This window comes from Theropithecus gelada, chromosome 19, assembly GCF_003255815.1.
Source record: "Theropithecus gelada isolate Dixy chromosome 19, Tgel_1.0, whole genome shotgun sequence".
Classification (NCBI taxonomy): domain Eukaryota; kingdom Metazoa; phylum Chordata; class Mammalia; order Primates; family Cercopithecidae; genus Theropithecus; species Theropithecus gelada.
The window spans coordinates 44,194,160-44,209,963 of record NC_037687.1 but is presented as its reverse complement, the minus strand read 5'-3'; the positions used below and the strand labels follow the sequence as shown (position 1 = coordinate 44,209,963).

At 52.2% G+C, this 15,804-nt stretch overlaps 1 protein-coding gene across 1 annotated transcript; it reads left to right on the top strand.

Annotated features, from left to right (window-relative positions):
- Positions 1 to 1,220: 1,220 nt before the first annotated feature.
- UPK1A (uroplakin 1A) lies at positions 1,221 to 14,383 on the top strand. The gene is made up of 7 exons (XM_025367507.1): positions 1,221 to 1,304; positions 2,823 to 3,023; positions 9,431 to 9,505; positions 9,637 to 9,744; positions 12,041 to 12,220; positions 14,032 to 14,115; positions 14,197 to 14,383. Exons 1-7 carry the CDS (start codon positions 1,221 to 1,223, stop codon positions 14,239 to 14,241), a joined length of 777 nt encoding a protein of 258 aa, XP_025223292.1. The 3' UTR covers positions 14,242 to 14,383.
- Positions 14,384 to 15,804: the final 1,421 nt, after the last annotated feature.

The window sequence follows — 15,804 nt, the reverse complement described above, 5'->3', positions numbered from 1 at the left end:
GCTCTTTGTACTCATCTCAGACTCCCCTCACACATCTCTCCTGGGTGCCATCCTTTCCCTCAGCCCACCGCCCATGTAATCAGCCTCCTAAGCACCCCTTCCACCTGTCCCCTCATCTCCCCACTGCTCTGTCTTAGTGCAGCCCTGGCCTCGGCAGGGGTCCCTGCCTGGGCCTCCCCACGGGCTCCCGGCTTCACAGAGGAGCAGCCACCTGCCCAAGGTCACACAGCAGAAGAGGCACTTTTGGGATTCAGGACCCATCTGTGGGTCTGAAGTGGATTTTTTGTTTGTTTTTGGAGACAGGGCCTGGCTCTGTCACTCAAGCTGGAGTGCAATGGCATGATCTTGGCTCACTACAACCTCTGTCCCCCAGGTTCAAGCCATCCTCCCACCTCAGCCTCCCAAGTAGCTGGGACCACAGGCATGAGTCTGGCTGATTATTTTTGTTTTGTTTTGTTTTTTTTTTTTTTTTGAAACGGGGTTTCACCGTGTTATCCAGTCTGGTCTCAAACTACTGAGCTCAAGCGATCCGCTTACCTCAGTTTCCCAAAGTGCTGGGATTACAGGCCTGAGCTACCACGCCCTCCCCTGATTTGGATCTTGCTCCTACTTCCAGGAAGGCCCATGTCCTAGCAAGAGAGATGCCAGGTGGTGCGCGCACCCCTCCACCCCCAACTCCACCACCAACGGAGCCTGGGACCCAGAGGCCATGGGTCCTACACAATCTGGAATTTCAAGTCTATAAATCATGGGGGTGGCAGGGAGCCCATAGAAGCTGTTCACCCATCCTGGTCTGCCGGCTCGGCCTCTTGTCCACCCCCTGCCGTGCCCCAAAACACACATACACACCCTCCCTCCTTCCTGGGAGACCGGCCCAAGGAGGGGCCTGGGCATATATAGGAGGCACAGTAGGTGGAGATGGCCAGAGAGGCTGCAGACAGAGAAGGTGAGGAGGGGACTCTGGAAGTCTGGGTGTGGCATAGGGGGTCTGAGGCTCAGGAAGGGGCAGTGCCAAGTTCAGGCCAGTGACTGCCCCACCGGAGCCTGGGTGTCCTCTTCTGCAAAATGCCTCCCCGCCAGGGCTGTGGGCACATCGGTACCAGCCTGGGCCCTGCAGAGAGCTGGAGCAACCCCTCGCAGCTGGGGTGTGGCTCAGAGATGGGGGGTCCGGCTGGCCCTTTACACTCCTGGCCTCATCCTTGCTCATGTGTCCCAGGATGATGGCGTCTGCAGCAGCAGCAGAGGCCGAGAAGGGATCTCCAGTTGTGGTGGGCCTGCTAGTTGTGGGCAACATCATTATTCTGGTGAGACTCGCCCCAGTGCTGGGAGCCGAGTGGTTGTGTGGTGGGGAGAGGGCAGTCCTGAGCTCGGGGTGGGGGATGAGGGTCCAGAACTGTCTCTTGGGCAGACTCAGTGATCAGCACAGCCTGGGTTTAAATCCCAGCTCTGCCTCTCCCCAGCTCTGTGACCTTAGCAAGCGACTGTCCCTCTCTGTGCCTTCTTTCCTCATCTATAGATTGTGTCCTCATTGCATGAGCTGTTGTCATGTGGATTAATCCATGTATGGTCCTCAGCTCAGAGAAAGTGCCCGACCAATGCTGGCTATCACCATCAGCATCACTATGGATATAAAGTGACCGCCTGGTGCACAGGAGGCCACAAGAAGGAAAAACAACAGTGTCTTTCAATTAACGTTGGGTTTTGGTTTTGTGTTTTTTTGTTTTGTTTTGTTTTGTTGAGACGGAGTCTCACTCTGTCACCCAGACTGGAGTGCAGTGGCCGATCTCAGCTAACTGCAACCTCCAACTCCCGGGCTCAAGTGATTATCCTGCCTCAGCCTCCAGAGTAGCTGGGATTACAGATGCACACCACCACACCTGGCTAGTTTTGTTTTTTTTTAGACGGAGTCTCCCTCTGTCACCCAGGCTGAAGTGCAGTGGCGAGATCTCAGCTCACTGCATCCTCCACCTCCTGGGCTCAAGCAATTCTCCTGCCTCAGCCTCCCGAGCAGCTGGGATTACAGGCACATACCACCACACCTGGCTACTTTTGTATTTTTAGTAGAGGCAGGGTTTCTACTGTTGGCCAGGCTGGTCTTGAACTCCTGACCTGAGATGATCTGCCCACATCAGTCTCCCAAAGTGTTGGGATTACAGGTGTTAGCCACCGTGCCTGGCCTTGTGTTTGTTTTAGAGACAGGGTCTCGCTCTGTTGACCAGGCTGCAGTGCAGTGGTGTGATCCTAGCTCACTGCAGCCTGCAACTCCTGGGCTGAACTGATCCTCCCGACTAGCTGGGACTACAGGTGCACATCACCACATCTGGCTAATTTTTTTATTTTTCGTAGAGACAGGGTCTCACTATTGCCCAGGCTGCTCTCAAACTCCTGGACTCAAGCAATCCTCTTGCCTCGGCCTCCCACAGTGCTGGGATTGCAGGTGTGAGCCACCTTGCCTGGCCCATTTGTAATTTTTATGGCCATGGCTATGTTCCCCTCCTCAGGGAAAAACAGCACCGTCAATGGAGGGCAGGTGGACCAACCATCTCCTCTGTGCCAGTCCACTGCTCCAGCCTTTCCACGTGGCATCCCCTTTCATCCCCGAAGCAACTGGCAGCTGGGGCGTGAGGGTCGGTTGTCTGGCTGGGTCTCTTCTCTCCTGGCCTCTGCTCACCCTCATCGCTGCTCATAGAGGGCGAGGTCTTTGCCCACTTTACTGTGAGGGCAGTGGGGGCTCCGAATGGGGAAGGAACTTGCTGGTGGAGATGCCTGGTGCCAGGGCTGCTGGCCCCGAGCAGACCTTCCTAAACTGCCACTCTGTCCAGCTGTCAGGCCTGGCCCTGTTTGCCGAGACCGTATGGGTGACAGCCGACCAGTACCGCATATACCCACTGATGGGAGTCTCAGGCAAGGATGACGTCTTCGCTGGCGCCTGGATCGCCATCTTCTGTGGCTTCTCCTTCTTCGTGGTAGCCAGTTTTGGTGTGGGCGCCGCGCTCTGCTGCCGCCGGTCCATGGTCCTCACGGTGAGGCCCCGGGGGTGGGGGGGTGGGGACATTGAAAACGGAGTTCAGCATCACTGAGTCATAGTAGCAGGTGCCGCCCCAGCCACTAGTGTGAGTTCCCCACAGTGTCACAGTCAGGGATCCCAGGCATCATCTCACTCAGTCTTCCCACAGCCCAGTAACCCAGGCTCTGCAGTTACCCCCATTTAATGAAGAAAACAGGCAGAGACAGGGGAGTGGGGCTCTGCACAGTGGGAGGACTTGAGTAGCAGGGCTGGGAATTTTTTTTTTGGTAAAGATTGGGAGGCCGGGCGCGGTGGCTCAAACCTGTAATCCCAGCACTTTGGGAGGCCGAGATGGGAGGATCACGAGGTCAGGAGATCGAGACCATCCTGGCTAACACGGTGAAACCCCGTCTCTACTAAAAATACAAGAAAATTAGCCGGGCGAGGTGGCGGGCGCCTGTAGTCCCAGCTATTCGGGAGGCTGAGGCAGGAGAATGGCGTGAACGCGAGGGGGCGGAGCTTGCAGTGAGCCGAGATCGCGCCACTACACTCCAGCCTGGGGCACAGAGCAAGACTCCGTCTCAAAAAAAAAAAAAAAAAAGGATTGGGGGGGGTCTCACTATGTTGCCCAGGCTGGTCTCGAACTCCTGGCTCAAATGATTCTCCTGCCTTGGCCTCCCAAAATGCTGGGATTACAGGCTTGAGCCCCTCCACCTGCACCCAGTGCAGGGCTAGAATTTGAACCCCTGCTAGCTGCTCTCCAGAGTCTGTGCTCATGAACTCTGCCAATAATAGCACAGCTACCATTTAATAATGGTTTACTACATGCCACGAGCTGCTCTAAATGGTTTACTGGATTCGTTCATTTATTCCTCATAGTCCACCAAGAGATACCATCATCATCATGACCCTATTTGACAGAGATTGAAACTGAGGCTCAGAGAAGTGAAGTCACTTACCCAGGGTCACACATTGAGACAGAGGCAGAGTCAGTTTCAACCTGAGCAGACCAGCTCTTGAGCCTGTGCTCTTAATCTCTGCCCACAACAATAACCCACACTTCCCAAGTATCTCTCATGCACCTGACACTAGGGTAAGCAGTTTAGAAAATGAACTTCGTGGCCAGGTGCAGTGGCTCATGCCTGTAATCCCAGCACTCTGGCAGGCAGAGGCAGACAGATCACTTGAGGTCAGGAGTCCGAGACCAGACTGGCCAACATGGCGAAATCCCATCTCTTAAAAAAAAAAAAAAAAAAAAAAAAAAAAATTAGCCAGACGTGATAGCAGGCACCTGTAATCCCCGCTACTCAAGAGGCTGGGGCAGAAGAATCACTAGAACCTGGGAGGCAGAGGTTGCAGTGAGCCAAGATCACGCCATTGCATTCCAGCCTGTATGACAGAGTGAGACTCCGTCTCAAAAAAAAAAAAAAAGGAAAGAAAATGAGCTTCCTCAATCTTCCCAGAAGCCCTTCACAGTTAGTGCGTTTCAACCCATTTACCAGATGAGGAAACTGAGGCTGAAAGAGGCCAACACCCTCTCCCAGGTGACCAGGAGACCTGGGATTCCAATCCAGGCCCCAGTGACACAGAGACAGCACTGTGCTTCCTCGACAGTCGAGGGTTTTCCAGATTCCCAGGAGCAGCCACTTATTTGATGAACAAATGCTTATGAGCAGGAGCTACGTGCTGAGCCCTACGCTGGGCACTGGGGCTCTGTGCTGAGTGAAACATAAAAAAATCACTCCCCTTGACCCAGGGGAGTGGTGCTCAGAGGAGGAAGACAGTGAACAGGAGGGGAGGTCAGGAGCCGAGGAGGGCGAGGGAAGACCTCACTGCCAGGGAAAGCAAAGACCTAGAGGCACTGGGGGTGAGGCATGTGTGTAACTGGAGCAAGAGCCTTCCAGGTGGAGGTGGCAGCAAGGGCAAAGGCTCTGAGGCCAGAGCGGGCCAGGAGTCCAAAGCAGCTGGAGCTGAGTGAGGAGGAGGTTGGGGGGTGAGAGGACATGAGGCAGACAGGTGGGGAGGAGAACAGCGAGGAGTGGGGATGGGAAAGAAGCGGGAGGGAAGGCAGGTGTTGTGGTCTTTGGCTTTATCCTGAGTAAGATGGAGCCATGGACTCTTTCCCTCCCTCCCTTCCTTCCTTCCTTCCTTCCTTCCTTCCTTCCTTCATTTTTCTAGACAGGCAGGTATGGTGGACTTTGGCTTTATCCTGGGTACGATGGAGCCATGGACTTCCTTCCCTTCCTCCTTTCCCTCCTTTCCCTTCCTTCCTTCCTCCCTTTCCTCCCTCCCTCCTTCTTTCCCTCCTTCCTTCTTTTCTTCCTTCCTTTGTTTTTCTAGACAGGGTCTCACTCTGTTGCCCAGGCTGGAGTGCAGTGGCACAATCATAACTCTTTGCCGCCTTGAACTCTCGGGCTCAAATGATCCTCCCACCTCAGCCTCCCAATGAGCTGGGACTACAAGTGTGCACCACCACGTGCAGCTAATTTTTGTATTTTTTGTAGAGATGGAGTCTCACTATGTTGCCCAGGCTGGTCTCGAACTCCTGGCCTCAAGTGAGCCTCTCACCTCAGCCTCCCAAAGTGCTGGAATTACAGGCATGAGCCACCACACCTGCCCTCTTATTTTCTTATCCTGTATTTAATTTTCGGGCATAACAATTTAACCAAAGCCCTAAAAATTCACCCAACTAGTTTTAAAAAGTGTGTCTATGTCTGTTTCCGCTATTAGTTTGTCATTAACTAAGACATTTTTTCCCAAAATTTCTTTCTTCTTTTTTTTTTTTGCAATGGAGTCTTGCTCAGTCTCCCAGGCTGGAGTGCAGTGGCATGATCTTGGCCCCCCGCAAGCTCTGCCTCCGGGGTTCACGCCAGTCTCCTGCCTCAGCCTCCTGAGTAGCTGGGACTACAGGCGCCCACCACCACGTCCCGCTAATTTTTTTTTTTTTTTTTTTTTTTTTTTTTTTGTATTTTTAGTAGAGAGGGGGTTTCACCATGTTAGCCAGGATGGTCTCGATCTCCTGACCTCGTGATCCACCCGCCTCGGCCTCCCAAAGTGCTGGGATTACAGGCGTGCGCCACCGCGCCTGACCTTTTTTTGTTTATTTTGAGATGGAGTCTCGTTCTTTCGCCCAGGCTGGAGTGCAATGGTGCGATCTCGGCTCACTGCAACCTCCACCTCCCGGGTTCAAGCAATTCTTCTGTCTCAGCCTCTGAGTAGCTGGGATTACAGGTGTGAGCCACCATACCTGGCTAATTTTTCTGTTTTTAGTACAGATGGGGTTTCACCATGTTGGTCAGGCTCGTCTTGAACTCCTGACCTCGTGATCTGCCTGCCTTGGCCTCCCAAAGTGCTGAGATTACAGGCGTGAGCCATGGCGACTGCCTTTTTTTGTTTGTTTTTTTGAGACAGAGTCTTGCTCTGTCGCCTAGGATAGAGTGCAGTGGCGCGATCTTGGCTCACTGCAAGCTCCGCCTCCTGGGTTCAGACCATTCTCCTGCCTCAGCCTCCTGAGTAGCTGGGACTACAGGCGCCCACCACCACGCTTGGCTAATTTTTTGTATTTTTAGTAGAGACGGGGTTTCACCGTGTTAGCCAGGATGGTCTCGATCTGACCTCGTGATCCGCCCGCCTCGGTCTCCCAAAGTGCTGGGATTACAGGCATGAGCCACTGTGCCTGGCCCCCACCTCCCCCACCTTTTTTTTCCCCAAATTTCTTATGGGAAATTTCTAACGTAGACTAAAGTAGAGTCCGTGGTATTTGAGCTCTGCATACCTCTCACTTGATTTCAACAACATTAGCTGCAGACTGCCCAGTATTGTCTCCTCTATCCCCATTCTCCCACACTTTTTCTTCTGGGTATTTTGAAGCACATTCTAGAAGCCAAGTCGCTTACCTGGATAAGCTCCAGTAAATACTGGAGCACACATTTCTCTGACTGACAAGCACATTGTTTTAAAGCAGTCAGGCGGATGTGCAGTGTCATCTATCTCCCAGCAGCGGAGCTCACAAATCCACACACAACCTCCTGTTGCTTTATAGGTGAAGATGCCAGGTGAGGACAAGAAAAGAATTTGCATTAAACATCAACTATCCAGCTTTTTTTTTTCTCCTGCCCTCCATGCCGTTGGCACAACCCACCAAATTCACCCAAATTCTTTTATATCATCCAATACCCAGTCTGTGACAAATGTCTCTGATTATCTGAGAACATCGTTTTATGTTTGTTTGTTTTGTTTTAAGAGACAGGGTCTCACACTGTTGCCTGGGCTGGAGTGCAGTGGCATGATTTCGGCTCATTGCAACCTCCACCTCCTGGGTTCAAGTTATTCTCCTATCTCAGCCTCCCGAGTAGCTGGGATTACAGGCACCCATCTCCGTGCCCAGCTAATGTTTGTATTTTTGCATTTTTAGTAGACGGGGCTTCACCCTGTTGGTCAGGCTGGTCTCAAACTCCTGACCTCAGAAGATCCACCCGCCTCAACCTCCCAAAGTGCTGGGATTACAGGCGTGAGCCACTGCACCCACACTTGTTTGTTTTGTTTTAAGAGGCAGGGTTTTGCTCTGTCACCCAGGCTGGAATGCAGTGGTGCGATCATAGCTCACTGCGGCCTCCAACTACTGGGCTCAAACGATCCTCCAACCTCAGCCTCCCAAGTAGCTAGGACTAACACTACCACTAGTAGTAACCATGCTTAACTAATTTTATTTTTTGTAGCGATGGGGTCTCACTGTGTTGCCCAGGCTGATCTTGAACTCCAGGGTTCAAGCAATCCTCCCACCTCGGCCTCCCAAAGTGCTGGGATTACAGGCATGAGCCACTGCATCTGGCAGAGAATGTCTTTATTTGTTTATTTATATTATTATTTTTTGAGACAGAGTTTCACTCTTGTTGCCTAGGCTGGAGTATAATGGTACAATCTGGGCTCACTGCAACTTCTGCCCCACGGGTTCAAGCAATTCTCATGCTTCAGCCTCCCGAGTAGCTGAGATTACAGGCATGCGCCACCACACCCGGCTAATTTTGTATTTTTAGTAGAGATGGGGTTTCTCCATGTTGCTCAGGCTGGTCTTGAACTCCCAACCTTTGGTGATCCACCTGCCTTGGCCTCCCAAAGTGCTGGGATTACAAGCACGAGCCACTGTGCCTGGCCCCAAATGTCTTTGTTTTTTAATTTTCTTCTCTTTAGCTTTTTTTTTTTTTTTTTTTTTTTGCTGTCATCTATTTGTCCCAGATATTTTTCTCTTTTTATAGTAGACATTTATTTAGTGATTCTAAGTCAATACTTAACTTTGGCAAATATGTTACTTTTTAAATTTCATTTTCCCTTGACATTTTATTATAAAATATTTCTGGCTGGGTGCGGTGGCTCACTCCTATAATCCCGCACTTTGGGAGGCTGAGGAAGGAGGATCACTTGAGCTCAGGAGTCTGAGACCAGCCTGGGCAACGTAGCAAGACCCTATCTCTACAGAAAATTTAAAAATTAGCCAGACATGGTGGCATGTGCCTGTAGTCCCAGATACTTAGAAGGCTGAGGCAAGAGGATCACCTGAACCTGGGAGGCAGAGGCTGCAATGAGCTATGATCCTGCCACTGCAGACCAGCCTAGGCGACAGAGGGAGACCCTATGTCAAATATATATATATATATATATATATATAATTTTTTTTTTTTTGAGATGGAGTCTCCCTCTGTCGCCCAGGCGATCGTGCAGTGGCACGATCTCAGCTCACTGCAACCTCCACCTCCCAGGTTCAAGCAGTTATCCTTCCTTAGCCTCCTGAGTAGCTGGGATTACAAGCATCATCAGGCTAGAGCACAGCGGCGCAATCTCAGCTACCTGCAACCTCCGCCTCCCGGGTTCAGGCGATTCTCCTGTCTCAGTCTCCCAAATAGCTGGGACCACAGGCCCGTGCCACCATTCCCAGCTAATTTTTGTATTTTTAATAGAGACGGGGTTTTGCCATGTTGGCCCAGCTGGTCTCAAACTCTTGACCTCAAGTGATCCACCCACCTCAGCCTCCCAAAGTGCTGGGATTACAGGCGTGAGCCACAAATGCCCAGCCCTAATTTTTGTATTTTTACTAGAGAAGGGGTTTCACCATATTGGCCAGGCTGGTCTCGAACTCCTGACCTCAGGTGATCGACCCCTTGGCCTCCCAAAGTGCTGGGATTACACGCGTGAGCCACCACGCCCGTCCTGTCTCAAAAATAAATTAATTAAATTAAATATTTCAAAATACAGAAAAGTTGGAAGACTTGTACAGCGAACGCCTGAATACCCACCACACATTATGGATGCTACTAGTCACACTGCCCCAAACTTTTTAAAAACTTGCATTTCCGCAATGATGCGTCCCTGATGGGGTGTGGCTTCACGGGCTCTGCCTGACGGGTCGTCCTCCCTCTGTCTCCCCAGTACCTGGTGCTCATGCTCATCGTCTACATCTTCGAGTGCGCTTCCTGCATCACGTCCTACACCCACCGTGACTACGTGAGCCCGGCAAGGCCTGGGGAGGGGCCTGACCTGCATGGGAGGGGCGAGGGTCCCGGTGCGGCGGGGCGGAGGTTGTCCCGTCTCCCCACCCAGCCCTGCCGACCCCTGCTCTTCCCTGTTCTCCGCAGATGGTGTCCAGCCCGTCCCTGATCACCAAGCAGATGTTGACCTTCTACAGCGCTGACACCCACCAGGGCCAGGAGCTGACCCGCCTCTGGGACCGCGTCATGATTGAGGTGGGCAGGGTGGCCCGGGTGCTGGGAGGGCCCGGGGCTCCGTCCACAGAGGCCGATAGAGCGCCCGATGTGCCCTCTTGTAGAGGAGTGAGTGCCTTAAAGACATCCACTCATGAGATCTCCAGGAGAGCAGGGCTGCGGATGAGTAAACCCTTCTGCAGATGAGTAAACAGGCCCAGAAAGGGAAAGTCCCTTGCCCGAGGCCATGCAGTCCATAGGTGGTGGGAGCTGGGATTGGAACCCAGCAGCCTAGCTCCTGACCCCCTGCTCTTAGCCTACACATACTACCTCAACAGAAATGTTGATAATAATAACAATAGTAACAGCACTATTCACTGAGCACTAACTTGGGTTTAACTTTTAACTTGGGTTTAAAAGTTCAAAGGGGCCGGGCGCGGTGGCTCAAGCCTGTAATCCCAGCACTTTGGGAGGCCGAGACGGGCGGATCACGAGGTCAGGAGATCGAAACCATCCTGGCTAACACGGTGAAACCCCGTCTCTACTAAAAAATACAAAAAACTAGCCGGGTGCGGTGGCGGGCGCCTGTAGTCCCAGCTACTCGGGAGGCTGAGGCAGGAGAATGGCGTAAACCCGGGAGGCGGAGCTTGCAGTGAGCCGAGATCCGGCCATTGCACTCCAACCTGGGCGGCAGAGTGAGACTCCGTCTCAAAAAAAAAAAAAAAAATAAAAAAATAAATAAAAGTTCAAAGGACTTTTATTTTTATATTTTGAGATAGGGTCTTGCTCTGTTGCCCGGGCTGGAGTGATCATAGCTCACTGCAACCTCCAACTCCTGGGCTCAAGTGATCCTCCTGCCTCAGCCTCCCAAGTAGCTGGGAATACAGGTGCACCCCAGCACGCCCGGCTAAATTTTTTAAATTATTTTTTGTGGAGATGGGGTCTTGCTCTATTGCAGAGGCTGGTCTCGAACTCCTGGGCTCAGGATTGGAGCGATTCTCCCACCTCCACCTCTCAAAGTGCTGAGATTACAGGCATGAGCCACAAGTGCCTGGCCTCAAAGCACTTTTAAAGCTTTTTTAATCCTCACGACCACCCCATAAGGGAGATCAGCCTTTTAGTGATGAGGAGACCAAAGCAAGAGGTTGAATATCTTGCATGAGGTCACACACCTGGTAGGTCACAGAACTGGAAGGATTCAAACTCAGACTTCCAGGTTTGAAGAGATACACTCTTCACCAAATCCAGCATGATATTGCATTGGAAGAGGAAGAAATTGGCTGGGCGCAGTGGCTCACACCTATAATCCCAACACTTTGGGAGGCTGAGATGGGCAGGTCACTTGAATTCAGGGGTTCGAGACCATCCTGGCCAACATGGTGAAACCCTGTCTCCACAAAAAATACAAAAATTAGCCAGGCGTGGTGGTGTGTGCCTGTGATTCCAGCTACTTGGGAGGCTGAGGCAGGAGAATCGCTTGAACCTAGGAGGCAGAGGTTGCAGTGAGCCAAGATGGCGCCACTGCACTCCAGCCTGGGCAACAGAGGGAGACTCCGTCTCAACAGAAAAAAAAGGAAGAAATTGATGACTCAAGGAAAACTGAGGTGTCAATGTGGCCCAAGTCCTCTAGCTAGCCAGGATTTGAACCCATGTTTGAAGGGTGCCCAAGCCTATGTTTTCCTCATTCAGGAGCCACAAATTAAACACCTGGATTCCTTACCAAGGCCAGGAAAAGCCAGAAATCTGCCCTTTTTGTGTTATTTTTTCAGCATATTTTATTTTATTTTATTTTATTTTTTGAGATGGAGTTTCATACTTGATTCCCAGGGTGGAGTGCAGTGGCACAATCTCGGCTCACTGCAATCGCCACCTCCCGGGTTCAAGCGATTCTCCTGCCTCAGCCTCCCAAGTAGCTGGGAGTACAGGGGCCCACCACCACACCTGGCTAATTTTGTATTTTTAGTAGAGATGGGGTTTCATCATGTTGGTCAGGCTGGCCTCGAACCCCTGACCTCAGGTGATCCACCCACCTTGGCCTCCCAAAAAGCTGGGATTACAGGCATGAGACACCATGCCTGGTAAAAATATTTTAAAATAAGTCAGAGGTACGGGTTTGATCCAAATCCCCCATCAGCCTCCTGGTTCCAGGACAAATATCGTCTGCTCCGTGCTCACACACAGACACCCACCGGACACACTCGCTTGGAGGCCCAGGACATGGGGAAGTTGGGTCCAGCTGTGTCAAAGGCCAACCCGGCCCCTCCTTGCTGTGTGACCTCAGGCAAGCGACTATCCTCTCTGAGCCCGAGCCTGCCTGACCCCCTGCTTTTCTCTCCAGCAAGAGTGCTGTGGCACATCTGGTCCCATGGACTGGGTGAACTTCACGTCAGCCTTCCGGGAGGCCACTCCGGAGGTGGTGTTCCCCTGGCCCCCACTGTGCTGTCGCCGGACGGGAAACTTCATCCCCCTCAACAAGGAGGGCTGCCGCCTGGGGCACATGGACTACGTGTTCACCAAGGTGTGGCCCTCTGCCCTGCTGCATCTGTCCGTCCATCTGTCTGTCTTCCTCTGGTCTCTGCTCCCTCTCTGATTCTATCTCTTTCTCCCTCCCTGTGTCTGTCCATCTAGCTTTTTCTCTCTCCTCTTCCCCGCTCTGATTTTCTTGTTTTCTTTTTCTTTCTTTTCTTTTTTTTCGAGACCGAGTCCCGCTCTGTCACCCAGGCTGGAGTATAGTGGCACGATAGCTCACTGCAGCGTCTGCCTCCCAGGTTCAAGGGATTCTCCCACCTCAGCTTCCAGAGCAGCTGGGATTACAGGCGCTCACCACCCTCTTGGCTAATTTTTGTAGTTTTAGTAAAGACGGGGTTTGATCATGTTGGCCAGGCTGGTCTCGAACTCCTGAGGTCAAGTGATCCACCCGCTTTGGCCTCCCAAAGTGCTCAGATTACAGGCATGAGCCACAGCGCTGGGTCCCCTCTCTGATTTTCTCGTGCTCTCCCAACTCTCCCTCAAGTCATCAGGATGCACCCAGGGTCTGTCTGATCCAGACCTGGCACCTGCAACTTTACTCAGGTTGTCCAAGAATAAGAGCAACAATAGGGCGGGGCGCGATGGCTCACACCTGTAATCCCAGCACTTTGGGAGGCCGAGGAGGGCGGATCACTTGAGGTCAGGGGTTCAAGACCAGCCTGACCAACATAGCAAAAATCCATCTCTACTAAAAATGCAAAAACTAGCCCAGAGCAGTAGCACATGCCTGTAATCCCAACTACTCGGGAGGCTGAGGTAGGAGAATCACTTGAACCCTGGAGGTGAAGGTTGCAGTCAGATAAGATTGTGCCACTGTACCCCAGCCTGGGCGACAGAGCCAAACTCCGTCTCAAACAAAACAAAACAAAGCAAAACATCAAACAAAACAATAGAGCTAGGCCCGGTGGCTCAAGCCTGTAATCCCAGTACTTTGGGAGGCCAAGGCAGGAGGATCACTTGAGGTTAGGAGCTCAAGACCAGCCTGGGCAACATATTAAGACCCCGTCTCTATAAAAAAGTACAGAAAATTAACCAGGCATGGTGGTGCGTGCCTATAATCCCAGCCACTGGGGAGGCTAAGGCAAGAGGATCGTTTGAGTCTAGGAGGTCAACGCTGCTGTGAGCTGTGATGGTGCCACTGCACTCTAGCCTAGGCAAGAGACTTAATAAAAGGCAAGAGACTTAAACAAAAAAAAAAAAACCAAACAAACAAACAAAAAAAAAAAACACGGCCCGGGCGCACGCGGTGGCTCACACCTGTAATTTCACCCAGCACTTTGGGAGGCCGAGATGGGCGGGTCACGAGATCAGGAGTTCGAGACCAGCCTGACCAACATGGTGAAACCCCGTCTCTACTAAAAATACAAAAATTAGCCGGGCGTAGTGGTGCATGCCTGTAATCCCAGCTACTCAGGAGGCTGAGGCAGGAGAATCGCTTGAACGCGGGAGGCAAAGGTTGCAGTGAGCCGAGATCACACCACTGCACTGCAGCCTGGGCGACAGAGCGAGACTCTGTCTCCAAAAAAAAAAAAAAAAGCCAGCCGTAAGAGCAAAATCACCCTCAGACTGTCATAGCCATCAGCAAGGCGGCACCTACTTTGCAGGGCCTGGGTTCAACATCAGCTCCCTGGGGCCCCAAAACCACCCGAGGAGGTGGACAGTGCCATGGTCCCCACTGCACAGGTGAGAAAACCAAGGCTCAGGAAAGGCGGTGACATTCCCAAGGGCGCACAGTGACTCTCGCCTTCAGCAGCCACCCTCATGGGCGTCTTCTCAAACCTCCCCCATCCCCCTGCCCAGGGCTGCTTTGAGCACATCGGCCATGCCATCGACAGCTACACGTGGGGCATCTCGTGGTTTGGGTTTGCCATCCTGATGTGGACGGTGAGAGGCGGGGAGCCCACAGGCTGGGTGGGCTGGGGGTGGGGGGGGTGGAGTGCCCTCATCTCTCTGCCTCCTCGCCAGCTCCCAGTCATGCTGATCGCCATGTATTTCTACACCACGCTCTGAGGGACAAGACGGGAAGGCAACATACACACCCCAGCCTCCTCTGCATCCTCCTCCTGCTTCCTCCGCTGGGGCCTGGATGATTGCCTCATGTCTGCCCTCCCAACCTCCCTAGCCCTTACCTCCTTCCACTTCCAGTATCATTTTCCAGGTTCCTGTGCCTCGGGTGTGCCCTGAAACCCCAGGGCTTGTGTGCACGTATCTTTAGCCTTGACCTCACTCCACTTGGCTTGTTCTTGGCCAACTTTCAAGGGACCTCTCCATGATCCCATCTCACATTCACAGACACCTCTCCTGTAGCTCTCTGAGCTCCTCCTTCATGGCAGGCATCGCCATTCTTGCTGAACAGTTTGTGATTGCCGTTTGAGCTCTGGAAACCTTGATTGCCATGATCGTTCTGTCACGGTCACTTTACTGTCCCCATCATCACCCAGCATGGGACTGAGCACATACTAGATAGTCAATAAATAAATAAATAAATAAATAATGAATGAATGAATGAATGAATGAGTTTGTTCTTTTTCTGGGTCAAGGGAGAGTGAACAAGAACTGTTCTAGGCTAGGCATAGTGGCTCACGCCTGTATTCCCAGCACTTTGGGAGGCCGAGGCGGGCAGATCACCTGAGGTCAGAAGTTCGAGATCAGCCTGACCAAAATGGTGAGACCCCATCTCTACAAAAATACAAAAATCAGCCAGGCGTGGTGGTGCACATCTGTAATCCCAGCCACTCCGGAGGCTGAGGCAGAAGAATCACTTGAACCCGGGAGGTGGAGGTTGCAGTGAGCCGAGATCACACTATTGCACTCCAGCCTGGGTGACAAAGCAAGGCCCTGTCTCCAAAAAAAAAAAAAAAAAGAACTATTCTGATGGAAGTGGCAGAAACCCAACTGTCACTGACTGAAGTGTAAAATGGAATTTATCAGCTCACGTAACTGAGTCAACGGGGCTGGCTTCAGGCATGTCTGGATCCAGGTGTTCAATCTAAGTTTCCAGGAAACCTGCTTCATTTCCTGACAGGATTTCTCTGGCAACGCCATACTTAACGTCTTTATAACTAAGCAATGCAACAGAGAGAAAGAGCCTCTCTCCCAAGGGCTGTAGCCAAGGTCCAGAGTTGAATCTCACTGTCTTGGCTTAGGTTCTAGGCCCACCGTTAGGTTGGGAAAGGGAGAGCACCTGGCATGGTAATCCTGCTAAGGATGCATGCGGTGGTGGTGTTGGAAGGGGAGTTGTTTATCAAAGGAAAATCCAGGTACAGGGCTGTTGAGACTTATAGGTGATAAAAATCCTTCTCCTGGGCCGGGCGCGGTGGCTCAAGCCTGTAATCCCAGCACTTTGGGAGGCCGAGGCGGGTGGATCACGAGGTCAGGAGATCGAGACCATCCTGGCTAACATGGTGAAACCCCGTCTCTACTAAAAATACAAAAACTAGCCGGGCGTGGTGGCGGGCGCCTGTAGTCCCAGCTACTCGGAGGCTGAGGCGGGAGAATGGCGTGAACCCGGGAGGCGGAGCTTGCAGTGAGCCGAGATCGCGCCACTGCACTCCAGCCTGGGCGACACAGTGA